This window comes from Xiphophorus maculatus, chromosome 1 (genome assembly GCF_002775205.1).
Source record: "Xiphophorus maculatus strain JP 163 A chromosome 1, X_maculatus-5.0-male, whole genome shotgun sequence".
In the NCBI taxonomy this organism is placed as follows: Eukaryota; Metazoa; Chordata; class Actinopteri; order Cyprinodontiformes; family Poeciliidae; genus Xiphophorus; species Xiphophorus maculatus.
Genome location: NC_036443.1, coordinates 17,167,598 through 17,187,883, shown reverse-complemented (window position 1 = coordinate 17,187,883; position 20,286 = coordinate 17,167,598). Strand labels below are relative to the sequence as shown.

The following is a 20,286-nucleotide window of genomic DNA, read 5'->3' as shown; positions in this document are numbered from 1 at the left end:
TTCTTAACATTTTTAAAATCAAGAATGATTACCATTTCTTTTAACAATGAGGGGAAGCCCAGGTGATGATGTCTTAGGAAACATTTCATAAATTAACATATATTCACAGGTGTATCTTCAGTTAAGTCCACACCTTGAACACATTGCTTTGTTGTTTGACATGAAAGTAAAAATCAGCCAAGATATCAAGAAGAGAACTGTGAAGCTGCACAAGTCTAGTTCATCCTTGGGAACCATGACCATTGTTACATTTGGAGGAAAAATGGGAATGCTTGTAAACCTGGTGAATTTCTCAAAATTGATGGCAATATGAGGAAGTCAAACATCTAATAGCCAGGAAATTAAAGCTCCAGTGCAAACAGGTCTTTCCAATGGACCCTGACTTGAAGCATACAGCCAAAGTGATTACAAGGTCAATGTTTTGGCATGGCCACCACCAAGCCCACAAAGCATGTGGTGGCATGCTACCATAAGGCATGACTTAAATACTTTAAAGAAACTGCAGGTAAATCTGAGAAATGTGTGCCAGTGAGGCCTACATACCTGACCATTTTGCACCAGTTCTGTGAGAAGAAATGGACCAGAATTTCAGTAAACTATTGTGAGAGACTTGTGGAAGGAACCCCAAAAGGTTTGACCAGAGACATCAAGCTACCAAATACTGTAGAAATGTATGTACACTTATGACTTTGAAGAAACTAATAACTGAATCTCTGACTTATTTTTTCCGCTTTTGGTGCTTCTGGTTAAAAAGGAACCCTATGTGAGAGTTCCTCACATCATCATAGCTGAATAATTCAAGTAATACTTTACTTTGTGACCTTTTTTAATGTTTATAATTCAGATAACTTGTAGAGAAGAAACTTATTTTTACGTACAAATATTTTGCCATGTTGTTACTGAAGTACCCACGATCAAAAATTATTTAATTCTTGTTGTGAGCTCAAGAGTGTATGTCTACTGACAAATTTGAGATCTGTGGTTTGTGTGAGTGCTATGATATTATTTTATGTCTTTTCCTGACCCACTAACTGTGCTGCAAAACCTTACAATCTAAATCTTTTCTCAAAATGTTATTACTGTGTCCAAATACTTTGTCAACAACCATCTACTAATGACTTCAGGACTCTGATGGCATGTTAGAGTTTTCTTTTTTTGAACCCTTTCTATTTTTGCTTTTTTCTATCTATTCTCAGAGACCTAGATACACAGTCTTGCCATGCTGGTGCAATATATGCTTTTCTAATCTTCATGTAAATATTCTGATACACTACACTACTCTACCATGTAGCATTGGCTCAGGCTGTGCCATTAAAGCGGTAACAAAGAGGCACTCACCATGTTGGGCTCATTTCATCCCTGCCAAATAATTACTGGCATAAAACGCTGTTGTGATCCCACACAATGATTGTGCCCATCAACCACTAAATGAAAAAAACAAGCCCGTACATGACATGTAAGTGGCATATGCTACTGTTTTAACACATATCTGTAACATTATACAATAATGTCTGCATAATAAGTTTTGTTAAATGGTTGTAAATAAGAGAAATACAAGAGTCTTATAATTTGCATCAGAACCCCACAATAAAGGATAAATATGTAGTTACCCAGGCCTACATTTAATGTATTAATTGTGTGAAACATGATTTTTTTTTGTCAAACCCTATCTAGAAGAATATTTTATTTTTGTAAAGCCAAGAGTTTGCAAGTGACTACTAATTTGCAAGTCAATAGAGACATAGTTTAATCCTAATCTGTTTTACAACATACCCAACAATGCGTACATCTTTGACTCCAAACAATAATAAATATCTGAATATGAAGATATGCATTAACAGTCTATAAAAAGCGTGAATTTTGAAAATTCATTGTAAGAATGAGTAGGGACAAACACCAGTTGACGTCACCATTCATTGTCAGGAACTTCATCTATTTCAATAATCCACTGTCTTCCTCATGGTTTCTGAGTCTCATTTCTAGTTATTATTAGTTTGAGTGTGAAACATTATTTCTCCTTTTGGTACATAATCACTGCGTGGTAAGATGTAATAGGACTTTGAAGTGGTTGTGTGGAAAATGCCCTTCTCCAGGCAGTGGTATCTCTCAACAACCAGTAAAATAAATGTTGCTCTTAACACTTTCCTTTTATATTTTTATTTTCTCTACCTTATTGTAGGAAGTATAATTAAACAAAGTAAAAAATTGTGTAAATCTTATAAAAATATGTTCTGCGAGTAAAAATTTAAATAAAAAATTCTAAATATTAAAGCTTTGGGAAACACCTATAAAAAATATTGTAATTATTTAGAGATTCTTAAAAGCTGAAAAATAACTTATCACTGCATAGCAAAACATGTTGAGGAACATGGTATACATAAAAAAAAATAAAATAAAACCAAAGTCAATTTCTAAAGTTCTGTTATTATTTCGTACAGCCTATAGACATTTCCATTTATACTTACAGTTAATCCCAAAACTATTAATGTCTTTGGTAGATAAAATAAATAAATAAATCACATTGGTGAGTGGCACTGTGTTTGAACACAGTAACACTCCACACTAAGGATAAGCTGAAATCTGCATGCTGAAATGACTTGAAATTTAAATGGTATAAAAGGTTAAATATCAGGAGAGTGCTTATGTAGTTTCACATTCAAGTTGTTTGAAAATAAGATGAGCTTGTTAGCCAGGCCATTTTCAGCATAAGTGAGCTAGTCTAAAAATCATGAATGAATGTCCCTTTATTGTCATGTTCATCTAATCTTCAAACATAATTAATGCCAATAATAATTTTACCAAATAGCTAATGTTGCCTTTCTGGTGTTGTGACAAAATCATATCAGCTTTACTTGTTCTTTTTAAGGATTTTTTTAAAGTGAAGTTGGAAAATTCAGAGAATGTGTAAAAATCAAGAAGATCACCAAAGACGACCAAGAAGATTTGGTCAAATCCACAGGGCTGGACAGTAGTTAATTTAGTAACTAATCACCTTTAATTGCCTGTGTTAGCAGAAAACCGCATGGCATTCACTGTAATACTCTGAAGAACTGACAAAGTAAACACTTACTCTAAGCAGGCACAGATACCAGCACTCAATTTATAAGTGGTTTAGCTTCAAATTCTCCAAAGTCGACTTAGTATCACAGCTCCTCTTAAGACCTCAAGTTTGTGCTGCTCCTCCTACTTTAACAAACTCTGTTCTAAACTGTGCTTGACGTTCAGCAAGCTCAGTCACAAACAGCAAGCACACACACGACCAAGTCCACATCCACAGCACTGCCAGACGCACGTGACATACACAATTCAAAGCAGTACTCACAAAATTAAAGCTGTTCAAATGGATTTGAGGCAGAACCATGAAGGCAGCAGCTTGGTTTGGGGGTGTGTGTGCAAATGTGATTAGAATAAAGAATTTGCTCAAATCTGCAGAACAGAAGGAGGTACTTCTCTGAAATAGTTTAGAATGTGTTCAGTGATGGGGTGTGTGGGGGCGTGCATGCGTGTGTGTTTTCGAGCGTGCATGTATGTGCGTGGGAATTTCATTGCTTAATATCATATTTATCATTATCTACATTTAATTAAAATGTGAATATTGCAGTTTATTTCATGATTAAATGAACTAGAAAAGTTAATTAAATTAGTTAATTAAGACTAAAAGGATAAAGATGGTGTTGAACTATAATTTTAACTAAAATGAACTCATGCTCATGAAAAATTATAATAAAAAAACCCACACAAGCAGATTTAGGGTTTACATATTCCTCCAGTGATTAAACATATACAGTTAAATTATTTAGTTACTTTATCATGTACAGATAAAGTACATGATACTTTATCATGTACTTTATAATGTTGTACAGCTCTGTACACATTTTTTTGTGTACAGAGTTAACACAAAAAAATTTCAAGTACATAAAAGTACATTCAACACTACAACTCACCCTAATCCTGTCTGGGACTAACACCTCAGTTCCCCCCCAAAAAAAACAAATCAACATACATTTAAAAAAAAAAAAGGCATCTCCAAGGTTACAAAAATATTATCTGATTATGCACTGAAATCTGAATTGATATTTCCTTTGGGTTTCTGAACCTATTTCATCTATTTCTATGTAAAACCTGCAGTGTAGGAATCAATGCAACCAAAAGTTTCCTTTTCAGATACGAGTTTGTTTTCCAACAGCTCCAGTGAGACCACAGCTGAAGGTGACACACTGAAATACATGTGTATTGTAATAATTACATAATTGTAATATGTAATCATTTTAAGGGGAGCTGTATTGTTAACGGGAAATAATGCACTGTACTCGAGTTAAACAGCAGAACCAATTTCAAAATGCCTTTTCTTATCAACCTTTCTTGTTTTTACAGAGGATTACTGCCTTATTTTATCCTCACAAAGAATTAATAACAAAAGCTCTAACTTTGATAGTCAACAAGGATTTGCTTTAATCCTCTAAGAATAAGGGATGAGCATGCTGATTGAAATTAAGTTTGCGTTGAGGCAATACTGACTCACTTAAAAATAAAAAAAAAATTATTTTTTGACTCACCTGCAGGTCTGGATTCTCTTCATGCTGTAGATGGGCTTCCTCTGCTGCCTCCACCAATCGCTGCAGAAACAGAGAAGATAACATTATAGTTTCAACAGAAATGTGAATCGGTTTTGTAGTTTAAAAGTAATAGGCAAGAAAAGCTCCATACAAATATTATCTGTATAAGTAGCTGTTAGCACCACAATAATATTGATACTGAGACACACAGAGCAGGCAAACATTTGGCAGTCTCATAAAAAGAAGCAATTCTCCTTAATGCTTCAACAGAAGAGGTAATGACTGCCCTGGACTCCTTGATCCCAGTGAAGCCAGACATCATTGGCTCATGCTGTTTTACACTTGCACATTTCTCTCAAACAACCATTACCATGCACACTCACAAATGGCCACACATGAAGTCACTCCATCATCACCCTCTTGCTGGTACCGTCTGCTGTGTCTTTAGGGTGATGCGGGTCGGTATCTTTCTGCCTTTGAGTCAGTTTTAGGATTTTTACAATCTCTCTAAGAGCTAACATTTTGATTTTGTTTGTTTTTTTGTGAAGATCTACCACATCAGACAATTATGAAAGAACCCTGAAAAATGTGTTTATAGAACATTAGCGTTTGCTTACATGAGACCACTATCTGGAAACTGCTGGTATTTTTTAATGTTGACTTGGGAAAATGTTTATATTTAGACATCCCAATGTTCCTGTTGTCTATAATTTTAACCTGTCGAAAGACACATGTGCTTTGTCCCGATGAACCATGTGCTCATGTAACACACAAATATTCTGTATTACAAGATGCTAAGCTGAAAAAGCTAAATAGCACAAACAGTACAATATAATCTGTCATTTTCTTTACTGTTATATACCCATGCATGCATAGACCAAATGCTGCAGGTTCTGCACATGTTCCCACACAGAGCACTTCACACCTCCACATGGGGTGTTCCTGTAAAGTCCCACTCTGAGACCTGGTTTCAAAAGTCGCTACTTTAACCAGTAGCAACTTTAACAAGTTCTGCCCCAGTCCGCCTCGGTCAGATTCATCTCCATTAGATCCTGAGTAGTTCTGCTCGGCTCTTCTCCGTTTTTGTACCAACTTCGGGGGAAGTACAAGTCACATCAAGCTGTGAATTCATGCGCAAGGAATTTGATTGACAGCAGACTGCATTTGTTGATTTACGTCACTGCAAACTCCAAACAACATTTCAAGCACAGCAGTGTACACCGTCTGGTATCAGAGAGCTGCACAGTTTGGAGGAACATGATTATGAGTTTAATCCTGAGCAGCACCAGGAGTGCATGCATCGACTTTTAAAGCGGCATGCCCTGCAAGCCGAACGTCTCTCGGAAGAACGGGGATCTAAAGAAGGAGCGAGAAATTGTACAGCTCTGGTCAGCGTTCAGTCAAAGCTACAGTTTTGTGCTGGTCTGATGTGAAACACCTGAACAACATAACGTTAGTTTGGGATACATTTTATTCTTTGTTTGGACATTTTTATTAAATAAAGTTTTTGCATTGACTGCATTACCTAAACTAAAAAGGTTTCACATATAAAAAATGTAAGTAATATACAAATGATGCTTCTTGGAAATGTCTCTTTCTAAAGAAACTTGTTTTCACTTGCATGTCATGACTTCCATGCATTAATAAGATTGCTGACACAAACAAATTTACACAAATTTACCCTTACATTCAGCTATATTTAAAGATTCACCATTTAACATCTTCTAGATTTATAGGCCAGTACTGATGCTTTTATCATGGGGAACATATACACATAATAGTTTAATTTCTGGGTTATTGAATTTGAATGAATTTGAGTTAACTAAATTATATTCCATTGAATGTAATTACTGCACTTCCACTACTGGAGGCACTGGAGGTGAAATGAGATCTTGTGCCAAAAATTTGCCCCATTTTGTCTGCTTTTAACTTGCTAAAACAAAAAGAGCATATTTTTCTTAAAAATAAAGTTACCATTTTTTTTTTCTTATGGACCCAATAAATTGCACCATTGTTGACTATACCATTAAATCAGCTGTGTTTGGAGACATAATTTCCTTTATTTCAGTTTTGCTCAAGAAACTGAGAAAAGAGATTGATTTACAAACATGTTCCACCATCCACCAATCTACTTAGATGGCAAGTTGTTATTCAGTTTGACTGTTACTGCTGGCTGACAGCCAAAAGTAGCAATACCATACGTAGCTGGATTAAAGAGAATCAGTAGTTATTGATGATTAGCAGGAAGAAAAATTACAGTGCACATTTCTAAAGTCCACTGATTTTCTAAGTTGGGATTAAATGTTAACATGATTCGTTGCTTAGTTGTAAGTTAGACTGAAAAAGAACATGAAACAGTCATGGTCTGTTTCATGTTCTTTATTACTAGTTAAGGAAAGGTTGTGTTGATCTACACTTTCTTATTTTCCATTGCCTCTTTTTTTTATCTTCTATTGCTTTTATTTTGTACTTGCACATTTTTTTTCTAGACAAGTCCCAACTTTTTTAATCAGGTCAAAATATGCTGTTTGCCTCAATAAGATTTCAGTCGAGCATTATTAAAAGCCTCCCAAAGTCCTATTTTTTAAAAAAGGCATATACTGAAGCATTTTCAGTTTACAAAATGTGACAAATCGTTTCTGCTAAGAAAATTATAAAAAATGTAAGCAAAATTTGAAGTGCCATTATAAGCCAGTGTTTGCCTAAATCTGATTCATAAAATGCATAAAAAACAACTCAGTAGAAATGGACTATATTGTGCCTTTATGCACAATTCTCATGTCAAACTAAGAAATATCCATTATTTTTGAAAAATTATCAACTAATGCACAAGGTGAGGGATCAAGCTAATACTTTTCAGGCCTTAACTCTAAATGATGTCTTACAAACACACAGATACACACACTTCTTTTTAGAAGTGTGTGTATCTGTGTACATCACACTTAAATGTGATGTGATGCTCATTGTGCTTTTTCACTCTGACCAGCTTCTCTCATTCACATCTGGTTTCACTGCCTTGGAGTTTTAGTAATGAACTTCCATTTCACATTTCCATTCAAATGGCTTTCACCACTAAACTACTGCAATCAGCCATCCTATTTTAGCTGAGCATTGGGGGTGTGTTGTGATGCTGTTATGTGTGTAGGCAAGCTGTTTTGGGAAGCAAACACTGTAATCTAGGCTCTAGCAAATCATTTTCTTCACCATAGCAACACACCTGGCCATTGCATATTGTTGCATATTTTGTGATTGCTTCTATTCAGCTATATGGAGTCATATTTGCATTTGTTCTGCTACCCTCTTGGTTTGTGATGAGTTGACAGAAATGGGCAAAGCAGAAAGGCATAGGACATCTTGCAATGTTTCTGAAAACCAGTTCAAAATGTTTGACAATATAAGAACATGTTTGCATTCAGGTCGGTGAATTTGTGCATTTTCATTGAGAGGTAGCAAAGACAAAAATAACAGAAAACAATTGCTGCATGTGCACTGGAAAGTATATATAAGAAACAAAAACACATACCCACAGTGGATTAATATGGTTTGAAAATAACCCCATCTCAAAGTCTGAACTTCTCAAAATCACCTTAAAGATTATTGGATTTTCCTTTAAATGCAATGATGATATACATATCCATGAAGTTAAATCTGCTTAGATGTGTGCATATGAGAAAAGTCATGCACATATGACTTCTCATATGTCTTATGTTGACTTATATATTGTTATAAGCCAACATACCAGACAGACTGCTTTTTAAATTTTTACAGCTACTTTTAAATATTACTCAGAGACAATGTAAGTACAGTATATAAATTTTTAAAGAGTTTTCAGCATATTTCTGGACATGTATCAATATGTTTATTAACATCAAGCAACTGCTGTGAAATATGTTCTTAATACTTATCTCAAAATATTCATCTCTGTACACTTCAAGCCAAAGGATAATAAATGTTTTATTATCCTTTATTATAAATGTAAGTTTTAGTGTCAAAATTAGGGCTGGTTTGACATATATACATAGTTTATGCTTTTGACTCAGAAAAGTGACAAGAAAGCATAGCAAAGGAACCAAAAAATGTGACAGGCACACAGGAAGCTGTTGCAAAAGAGCTGCTGAATGAAAACAGTGAGAGCAACTGTCTGTTTTTAACTCCTGTAAATATCAAAATTTCACCAGAATGAACAGTCTAGGAGATGTGCTTTCATTTTAGCAAATGTGGGTTTGCTGTGTGTGTTTTCTGACTGATTCACAAGGTGTGTGTTTCCTTCATGCATTCAAATGAACCTGCCCAGCTGCTTTTTATCAACAAGTGGCTCTGCCACAGCGTATGGTGCAGATTAGAAAGAGAGGAAATTACTTTTTGTCTCTAGTTGTTCTGCTGAGTCTTGGGTTTACAAGATGACAACAATAATTAAACTGATACAGTCAAAGAGGCAGGGTCTGGTGGCTGGTGAAAAAGCACAAATGTTTGATTACAAATAAACACTTTCATATGCATACAGTGAATGAGATTAGGTAAAAGCTAAAGACACAAAGACAGAAAAAAACTTTCTTTGATGATTGCATTTGATAGACAAGAGGAATCCCAAAGCAGTATCTGAAAGTGATAATAAATTTCTGATATTTTTCTGCTGATCTCAGTCTGCATTACAAAGCTTTGATTCTACAAAAAAATGGGGTCAATTCTGACACTGATTTGGTCAAACTTTTACTTCTGGGTATTGTTTGAAAATTACAGAAATAGGTTTTGGACCTTAAGAATAGCCTTTTCTCTAACAATGACCATTTAAAATTATTAGTTCAAATAGATCACGTGTTAAGTTTGAATCAGAGACACTTGCCAAAATAAACTTATTACTATGAATTAAACATAGAATATTACGGTACTTCTTTTTACTTGCGAAGTAAATATGCACATAAATATGCAATTGAAGTTGCTTCAACTTCAATGTATCAGTTTAAACCTCAGACAAAAATAAATACAAAAGTAAACACTAAGAAATTTTCAAATGATTATTTCATTTGTTTAGGGAGTATCAATCCAAACCAATTGAGCGTTGTTTGCTGAATTTCTTCGGCTAATGACTAACATAGGTCAGGCTAATGACTGCCTGATCTATGTTAGAAGAAATCACTTACAAAGAACATTTCAACCAGCACAAGTAGGCTAAAAAACACATCATGTTATGATCTAAAAATAATTCACAAATTCCTTTTCTGACTTTGGGACTTCACCACTGCGAACCAAAATGAACACAAAGACCCCTGTCACGTTTCCCAAAATACAAACTGATCATTTCCAAGACTGATAGGAAACTATTTTGTAGATTAACCAGAGAAAAGTGCTTTTTAGACATCAACACTTAAATATGACAGGGAGAGTGATACTGTCCGGCACGGCTTTGCTTCTTCGGGAACAACTTGATGTAATGAAATCATAACTTACTTACACCAGATGAGACGAAATGCTCTGGTGTTGCCTTGAACAATGGGTTAAGCCTTGAATACCTTTCAATTTAGTGAAAAAACTGGGGAAATATTCCCCAACAGATGTAACAGATTGGTTGCCAGTAATCACAAATGCTTGCTGACCATTGCTGGCAAGGGTGGAACAATTACTAATTAGGCTTAGAGGGGCCTGAGCCTGAAACCTTTGTATTGAGAGGCTAAACTCGTAATCATAGCATAATAGTGCCACCTTTTTACCCCCTCTTTATAAAGCCAAACAAAAGCAAAGTCTTTCACCTTGAATAAACAGTTTATTTTCCACTTTTTTTTTCTTTAATCCCACCTACTTTTACCGCCCATTTCATTTTCCTGACATTTGCGCTCATCTACCTCTTTTCATTACCTGACATCTTGTAATTATGCTTTGCCCATAAATGGATTCTCTTGTTTACTCTCTCAAAAGTTCATCAGTGATCCCCCTCATTTAGCTGTCAGTCTGATAGGCTGATTGTTGTTTGTGCACCTCACCTACCGTGTGAAGGGTTTCCTGAGGGCTGAAGCCAATGACCTTAGCAAATGCTATTCATTATAGATGCAGCTATAAATCCGTCAAGGTTTTCAGAGGTTGTCATGCAGCTGAGCTATGCTAAAAGCGGCCGTCAGAAAAGGAGAGGTAGGTTGGCTCACATATATTATTGACCAGTACCGACATCTCTTGCCTTTTTTTTTTGCGGAGCACATTAAGCTTTGACTCAACACATTTCTGAGGGCAGTGACCTGAATCTCAATGCTCTACCAGGGTAACCCAGAACAGGAGGCCCAGCAGGTCAAACTCTGAACATACCTGTATAAAAGCATACCCAGAGGTTCTGTAAGATGCTGATTTACCAAACATTTGTATTTTGAATGAAGTTTAACTTCCTCTCTTTAAAGTTTGCTGGGAAACTCCAAGCAGTTAGAGGAAACCAAAACATTTAGAAGTCCATTTTGTCTTTTAAAGTTGAATTGTCCTTTGCTGCCAACTTATTCAGTTGTCTTTCACAAGACTTTACAAACCACCTACGCAGTAACTTGTTACCTCCTTAGGGATATTTCAGACCTGCTTTGACAACTTGGGACTTGGGAATTTGCCTACTTAATTATACAAATTACAAACAACACCTCTTTTATTAAGACCAGAAACAAAACATTCAACTTCATTCATTTATACTGTTGGTGGGTGTGGAAGTCACTACACACAATAGTTGCAAAATAAATAATTGTATGTAAATCTACATGGACAACTTGCTGATGCACAGCTGTACCTTGGTTGTAACCACAAACGCAAAGTAAGGTTTGGCCTCCTACATTAGCAGGGCAGGTCCTTTGGGTCTTGGTTCTGCCAAAGGTTCGAGATGGGTGGGATTGGCTTCGCTCAGCCCATCAATAGTACTAGGGACAGCAATTAATATCCTTATAGGAGCCAAGGAATGGTGCAGCATCAACAAAATGGGATAGTGCTCTCTGACACTTTACTTCCTCTGTTTAACAGATTTAGATTGGGTCAAAGCCAAGTGGGCTGAACATAGTAAAGTGTCAGAGACAAAGAGATGAAGGGGAAACGTAAAGTCCAAATAATAAATAGTTGACAGTTCTCAGTAGTTTTGCTGACTGAAGAAAATATGAAGTTCTCAACCCAGCTCTGTCACAACCTTTCACCCTCTGTCTTCTTCTCACATCTCCTCTTTCCTAGTTTTTATTCTAGACTTAGACTGAATATCTGACTTGTCTTTTCTTACATTTACCTCTCCCATCTGTCTTGATAATTTCATCTTCGTAAAGAAAAAAATGAAAAAAAACTTTCATTCTCTCTCCTTTGATTTCTCAGTGGTGGAAAAACAGCTGGAGAAGAAAGGAGGAGAATCTAGCTGGTCTGACATCTGATGTTAATAGTTTACACACAGAGATCTGTGAGGACGGCTGCTGAAATAAGTAAAATACCAGCAGGAGGGGAAAAAGATCAAGGTGTATTTTCCTACATATCAAGTCATACTTACTTGCAACCTTACCCTACTTAAATACTAGTCAGTCATTTGCTCAATGGTAAGCTCTAAATACAGAAATTAGAAAGCAAAAAGCATGTATTTTGAAACCATTACTGATGCAAACTCAGGCCTAAAATTCTAAAATGAGAATTGAGTTGTGAAAATAGGGAGAAAAAAACTTTTTAGAAACTACATAGCAATTTAAATGATCTCCCAGAGCCTGCATAAATGCTAATGTTGAAACAGAAATTCTAAGTGCACTTTGGTGTATAAAATTATTTTCACACAGAGAAATTTCCTTTTAAATCTTATAAGCAATTTCTTGCTGGTATACTTTAAAAAGAAAAGTACACCAGTAAGAAATGTTCCACTCTCCACAGTGACAATCATGCTGATGACTACAGAAGTGAAGCTGCCACAGGTAAATGATATCAGCAGGTACAGAGCAAAGACCAAATGACATTACAGGAGAAACACCGCTAGCAGCATGGCATCCACTCTCCTTTGAAGTGTGTTTGTCACATGAAACATAGCCTCGCTCGACTTCAAAGAGGGCATTACAATAGTTCCACGCCTTTCAACTTTGATAACGCCTTTACCGCTTCTTACCATTTACCACTTTCAGCTTGCACAAAATATTGTTTTTCAGCAGCACTGACGGTAAAAGGAAGAATTATTGGTTGAAGCAAAAGAGCACCCCACTGATTCAGGAAGTGATTAAGTAAAGTAATTAAAAAGCGAAAATAGTGGGCTAAGATTATTCCTTAATCCAATTATGAACACATTATCCATTAGCCGTACATATGCTGCTGAAGAAGCCCAAATGTTGGTTTTTGAAAGATACATAATATTTATGTCCTTCGAAAGAACAATCACATCTCAGTTCTGGACATTTATCAGCTGAAACGGAAAGAGAACACCTCTCAGGAAAAGAAAAAAAAAAGAGTCCAAGGTCACTGTGTGGTTTCCAAAAGTCCTCATATTTCAATTTAAGTAACTGTGACAGGATTTTTGGAAATCTAGAACCCACCTGACACATTACAGGGTGCAGAGGATCTACTGTTGTCAGCATACTTTCTAGGACATCCATAAATCTTCCAAAATAAAGTTTGAGAAATTTGAGAATCCTGATATTAACAATACACAGCCATGAATGCTTGCTCACTGTTATAAATTATTATTATGGGACTGAGCTAATAAAAAGTATTATGCTAACACACAAAAGTCACAAACACTGTCTTTGGTCCACTTAAACAGGACCACATACGACACTCATTGACACGTGCTCCCTCTCACAGCACCAGGAGTTGCCGTCTCGTAGCAGGTGGTGGTGGGCGATAAAGGGGTGGAGGGCGATCAACGAAAAGATAGAGCCACAATGACAGGCAGGGGAGAGCGACTGCACGGAAATTGAATCGCTGAAGCGTCACATATACTTTAGAAAAAACAGCAGAGAGATGGGGAAAGACGGAGTAGAGAGAGCAGAGACCGACAAAGAGGAGAGGGATACTTAAGGAAGGCTAAAAGGAGTGCATGCCAGGCCTGACTGATTTGAATATTAGTAATAAAAGCAGCAGAATATTAGAGCAAGATGGAATAAAATAGAGGAAAATTCTGGAATACATGTTTATAGCTAATAACTCTTTACAAAATTCGTTGTTCTTGTGACAGTGACAAAGATTTATCTATCTATCTATCTATCAATTAAAATAAAAATTAAAAAAAACTCTTGACGGTAAAAATATTAATGAAATTAACTCCTGCCACACAAGGGTTAAATCTTACCTTATTTGTTTCTTGCAGAACTTTACACTGTAATGTGCACACATTATATATATGTGTATGGTGAAATACTCATCTTATACAAGTCTTATTACGTTTGAGCCTGTCATGAATTTCTGTAGGACAAAATGAAATATCTAGGTTTATTTGAGTCCATCAGAACCACAATATTAAGGTTCCCCATTACTGAGTGTTGCTGCAAACATCAGCGGAGCGTTGACCACAGCCGCTACTCGCTCATGTCCTGCTCAGTAGTGAGGAAAACAGACTGTATAATGGAGAAGCTCACTACCGGGGGTAGAACCGAACCACACATTAACCGGTTAGTGCATGAATTGCCTGTAGAAAACCGCCTATAACTCCCCAGTAGGGCGCTATAGGCGAGATACCAACTTCTGGACCATGTACTTGCCTTAAGGTATCAAAATATATTTTCTCACAATACTTGCACATCATTCATGGCTTTTTATGGACTTGTTTGTTTTTTCTACCGGGCACCCAAAACGCTGCCAAAAAAATCCAATTGAAAGTGCTCGGGGCTTTTTCAATTCTTATGTCACTGAGTGTTTTAACTCATAATTTAAAATGTAAAACACCACAAAGGCAGCTCAAGAGCTACTTCCTATTAGACTGAAAATACAAAGTAAGAAAGTCTTATGCTAGTGCCAAGGTAAAAGCATAATATTGGCCAATATTATGCCAATATTAAGGCATAATATTCACACTAGCAAATATATTCATTTGACAATATCTGGAACTTATAGCAAAAGCTTAAGACTTTCTTGCTTAACTATAAAAGCGAAGACAAGCAGCAACAAAGCAAGCTAAAGCACTGAAATACTATCTATGCCCCTCTGTCTTGATTTTTTTTTTTAGCTTCCATCCTTGGATCAGACTGTCAGAGAAATCCAATTTCTCCAAACAGCATCATGTTGTTCTGATAGGATCTATCACCTGAAGCAGCCAGAAAGCCAAAGCAATGTGGACATCTGTTACAACACTTGCAAACACGCACACACAGATTTCTGAGAGAAGCAAAGGAGGAATAAATCAACTTATTTTCAAAGTTAACTCCTTCATGTGAAGTAACAAAAGAAACCAATAGAGCAAAAGAAAATGTGCAGATCCTTTGCAAACCAATATGTAGTACTAAGTATTAATGTAGTACAGCAACAGGTATTTGTTATGGACTCATGAACTATGTTAATGCAAAAAAAAAAAAAAAAAAAAACAGAGCAAAAAAAACAACGTGAGACATGGCCAGTTTCATGAGTTATTCTTATATTCTCTTGATGTTTTACAGAAGAAAATTAAATATACTTGATAAATAAACATAAACATTTTGTACCATAACATTTAAAGCACAGTTAGGGAAAAGATACAAGTTGAAATTTAATGCTCTCTGAAATTGAAGAAAATCAATTTCAGACAACTGTCATAAGGATTTAAAATGCACATGTATTTTATTTTGTTATTTTGTTTGCATGTGCAAATGATACCTAGCTTCCCATTTGTTACATAATAACATACATCTCACAGTAGCAAATAAAAACTTAAGGAAGTACAATAACAATAGAACGCCATAACCAAGGAGAACAGCTTGTATATTAAAAAAAGATTTTTTTTTTTGCATATTCCAAACACTGAATTAAAAATATCAATATTGGACTGTTTAAAGCCAGAGGTCTGATCTCTCTAAATAACACAAATTGCAGGACAACACGAGATTGAAATTGGCTTCAGTTTTCAGAGTAGCTATAGTATGTGGCCACTTTACAGATTTTGGGGGTTTCTGGACACACGACTTGTTAACAACCTATAGCTCCTGCAAAAACGTAAACCAGGAATATTAAGAATCACAACACTTATTTTAAATCAGTTTTTTTTTTTTGCTTTGTTTATGTGTGTGTGTTCAGTTAGTTAGTCCAACCAAAAATATTGATTCAAAATCCAAACCAAACTACTGATTAAGATGTTAAGATTAAGGCATGATATGGCAAGTCAACAAAAGAGCATATTGTTTAAGGGTAGCTAAATTTGAAAATGGCTGCATTATAAAACATTACTTTATTTTTGTCCTCTGGAAAATGGAAGCAGACATCTGGAAAGGAATGTAAAATAATCCAAATTCAATAGTACCAGGTGCAAATATTACTGTGTACCCATCCTTTCAGCCACACATCCAGGACTGAGACAAGATAAATAAATACCAGCAGTTGTAAAGTAATTTTAAAAAGATGTTTGACAGGGAAGAAGCTCTGCTAACTGCTAATGACTGAAAAGCATGCAGTATACCTTCATAGCCTGGGCTTTCTTGTGAAACATCTCTTCCATGTTCTTAGCCAGCCTCTTCACCAGTCGTAGCCCATCAATCTCCTCCACCCTCACCGCCCGCTCAAACTCCTTGTATTTCTGAAAAGAGAAACAAAGGTTCAGATTATTAGATCACAATTACTGCCACTGTTAAGTAACAGAAATTATAAATTTTTTTGTAAACCGTTGGCAGATGAAGAATGGTACTGAACATGAAATATGTCTGTTACAGTACTTACTGCAGGAATACACTGCCTCCCAAATCTTGCTAATAACTTCACAGAACCTCTTTTTAAAACTAACCTTTTAATTCATGTTTATGTCTCAACAGAACTATTTGTGGCTGTGGAGGTAGAGAGCCCATGATGCTGCATATCTACGTAGTTTATGGAAAGGTTATCAAGAAATATAATTTTTTTATCCCAGAGTCAACAAAGGAACAAAATCAAAATTTAAATTTTTAACAGCATTTAGGATTCAACTGCAGGCTTCACAGTCAGCTACTTGGACAACCCAGCAAATCCAATAAAGATAATGAGAAACTTAGCCCACTCTCATAAGACAATGACTTTCATTTCCTTGTGTTAACAAGATCATTTTCTTGTTATCTCAAGAAAATGACAGACAAATTTATAGCTTGAACGGCTCTTCTTGGCTTCTTTAGTAACCGAGTAGAATGAAATAATTTAGGGCTTTTCTAGTCATACTAGCCTGGCCATTGCCTTCCTGTGATATTCTGCTTGAAACAAATCTAGCACACAGCACAGCTGCCTTGTTTGGCTCTGCTCTTCTGTCTTTACAGCAGAGGATGGTTGTTTGCTGTGCAGGCAATTTGGTAAGCTTCATAGCATTGACTCCATACGTCACAGGAAAACGTTAACAATTAGGTAAAATTTAAAAACTCACAGTCCACGCCTGCAGGAAGTAATAGTTTCTCAACACCCAAGAACAAAGTATAGTACAGAGGGCTGGTTTTTACCAGGCAATAGACATACAAACCCATTACAGACGCTACAAGTCATCTTCATTCATTTGCACTGACAGAATTATGTTCATACACTGAAACACAAATCTATAGAAAACATACAGTTTAGGATCTTGCTCAAAGACACTTCAACATGTGTTGGAGTCAAAGCTGAAATTGAACTCACAACTTTTCAATAGCCAGAACACTCACATATAACACATGTAGTCAAGAGTGGCAGAAACAAAATTACAACACTGTTTACATACAATGTGATAAGTACTGGAGTGTTAAAATTACAATATCAGTAATTCTGAAGTGGAAAATAACTGGAGAAGTATTTTTTCCCCAAACTAATCTACATATAAATGAAACCAATCAGCTAAACCAGGAATTATCTGCCAGCTTCAAGTTTTACAGCACAATGAGCACTGATGACACACCACTGCCCCCAGTATCTGCAGAACACATAATCACATTATTCAACTGTAAACCTTCACTGGGGTGCTCAGCTCAACGGGGGCCTTAACTGGAGACACCGACATAAAGTCCCGCTAATTCAACATCCGAGCCTACCGCAGACATACATGAGGCTGTAAAGAAAATGAAAACAAAATATGTTTTGATATATTCAAAGCTACAGGAGGACAGGTTTTATTCTTGTGTGCTTTAACAAAAATTCTACCACTATATTATATAATATGCGATATATAAAACATATGTGCTAATGTAAATGCCATAAACTCTACGTTTCATATGTTTTTAGCAACTCATGAACAAAATTACATATAGAGAGTAAAGTGTGGAAGATGGCGATAACAGGAGAAAGAGAATAAGGGAACAGCATCACATACTTGGGCAGCTTAAACAACTGTTGGAGTAATAAAAAAAATCCATAATATTGAGAAGTGTTTGCTTACACAAAAGCTTTTGATAAGGACAAATTCCATTATTGTAGCCGAATGTAATATATGATAAAACAAAGAGACCAAGATAAAACATCCTATGACTTAAGTCTTAAGTGAGCTGAGAAAAGTACACTGTTTTACTAAAACACAGAAACTTTGCAATGAATCACAAAAGGAAAGAATGAAACTCCAATTTTGATGATTGTATTCAAGCAAGCAAAACTCAGAAAGATAATAACTTCAACTTAGTTTAATTCAGTTTATTGATATCTAGCCATAGCATTAATGCACAATAAATGTTAACATTGCAAAGGAAATTCTGAATCTGAAATAAAGTATTTTCTGTTTTTATTTATAGCTTAATAAAAGAAAATTGTACGTTCAATATTGTATATAAATTTCATAGCAATCAACGGAAACATCTTTACTGGCATTACATTTGTCAAACCTCTAGGGTGTAATAGGGTTTTTTTGGCTTGTTCCCATTCATATTTTCATAATTTAAGTATCTGAAGTATCTGCATTTGGATCTTTGGGTCCAAAAGCAAATTCTCAAACAGTTTCAAGTCAGGACTCTGTCTGAGCCACGCCACTCAAAATATTAAATTACTTACAGTTAGGATAAATGTTTCCATTTCATGTAATTGTTTAAGACAATCCGAAACCATGCAAACAGATGGTTTCGGGTCAAAACCCCAAATTCCAGCTTTTTGGGGTTTTGACTACAATGTGGGTAAATTAAAATTACTTTAATTCTAATCTACTATGAATCTACTAGGCAGCTACAGTTTATATCCAGTTAAACATCAAATCAATTAAATCCGAGCCAATTCAGTAATACAATCAGATTCTGATCTAATTACAATCCAAATGACTGAATCCTAACTGTAATTCAGTAAGGTTAAATTCACTTTTAGTTTAATTTGGTTCATGTCCAGTCTCTTGCCTGTGTGCAAATGTATGCAAGTGCTACATAAGTCACTTTTGTATACAGTAATTTTGTATGCAGTTTAAAACTTTTGCACTCTTTGACAACCAGTGGTTTAAAATGAATTTCTATCATCTTTTTATGATGTACTGTAAGAAATTATGGGTACAGTATGTGACTCATCACCCCCAAAAGGGCTCACTTAGACTTCTCTGGCTGATAATCTTTGATATTTATTGAGATTCTCAATTGACCCATATGAAGATCAGAAATTTTGTCAATTGAAATGTGTAGAATAGAATTCATTAATAAGATATGCCATAAATAATAAATAGGATTTTAGCATTTGACTGTTTATCTCCATAATTCATCAGATATACTTAACTAAAAGTGAAAAAAAACATGCTGTAGATTTGTGTGCCACCTGATTTGGAGGCAGTGTCGAGGACCTTCAACATGAGACACTCCTCTGTGCTCATCCATGGCTCAACCGTGGCTAATTTGTGCCGCTTTAAAAGGCTGCCAAGACTCTGCTTTCACTGACAAATCTCTTCAGATGCCACATTCATACACCTTACAATCTAGAGAGGATCCACATATATAAAGAAAAAAACAAAGAAATAATAAAACAGAAAACCTGCAAACAAAACAGAATGCTATTTTAATCCCTCTGAACAACTTAAACAGTTTAAAGTTTTAGACTCTTTCTCCAGTCTTACTACTTCCTTCATCAGAACAGCTAATTAATTGCTGCCTCAAATATATCTGAGCTGTAGCCAATCAAAGTGACTGGCTGATGACTCAGATGCCAAATCACAGAGACCATAACAGTAGAAAAACTGGAACGGTAATCCCACTGGCTGACTGAGAGCTGCTGTTTGACATGGGGACGAGAAATCCAGGTTTTAAAGCAATCCTGCTTCCTGGCTCACTATAGACGGCTTTTAAAGCTGACAGTTTAGTAGCGGTTCAAACATGAACTGGTCTGACAGTTTTCTTCACCAATTTTCTTAGTCCATTTTCTGTAAGGGCTTTCTCCTTTTTAGGATCCCCTGCTTCACACTATATTCTCTTTTTCTCCATCCTGTTCCAACTTTCTTTGCAAAACCTAAAAAGGACTTCCAATATAGATGCAATTGCAACTAATAATATTTACAATTTTAAAGAAGTGTTTTTGTGATTAAATCAACATACTTTGGTCAAACTGATAGTTATCACACACAGACCTAAAGAGAGCAAAGATTTTCTGCAGTCAGCCTGCAGTAGTCATGTGTTTGTGATCATGTTTGTGTGTTCAATGAGACACTAACAGGATCCTACTGACCACACGCTGTCTTCAGTGCTATGTTCAGTCAGGCTGA

General features: G+C 35.7%; 1 protein-coding gene across 2 annotated transcripts in view; it reads right to left on the bottom strand.

Annotated features, from left to right (window-relative positions):
- LOC102233586 (voltage-dependent calcium channel subunit alpha-2/delta-3) overlaps window positions 1-20,286 on the bottom strand; it is a 113,355-nt gene that overhangs the window by 76,488 nt on the left and 16,581 nt on the right. For both annotated transcript variants that reach the window (XM_023334655.1, XM_023334661.1), the window contains exons 3-4: window positions 16,108-16,224; window positions 4,557-4,616 (exon numbers count right to left, since the gene is read on the bottom strand). In XM_023334655.1, coding sequence (XP_023190423.1) covers window positions 4,557-4,616; window positions 16,108-16,224 — 177 coding nt within the window. The remainder of the gene's footprint in view (window positions 1-4,556; window positions 4,617-16,107; window positions 16,225-20,286) is intronic.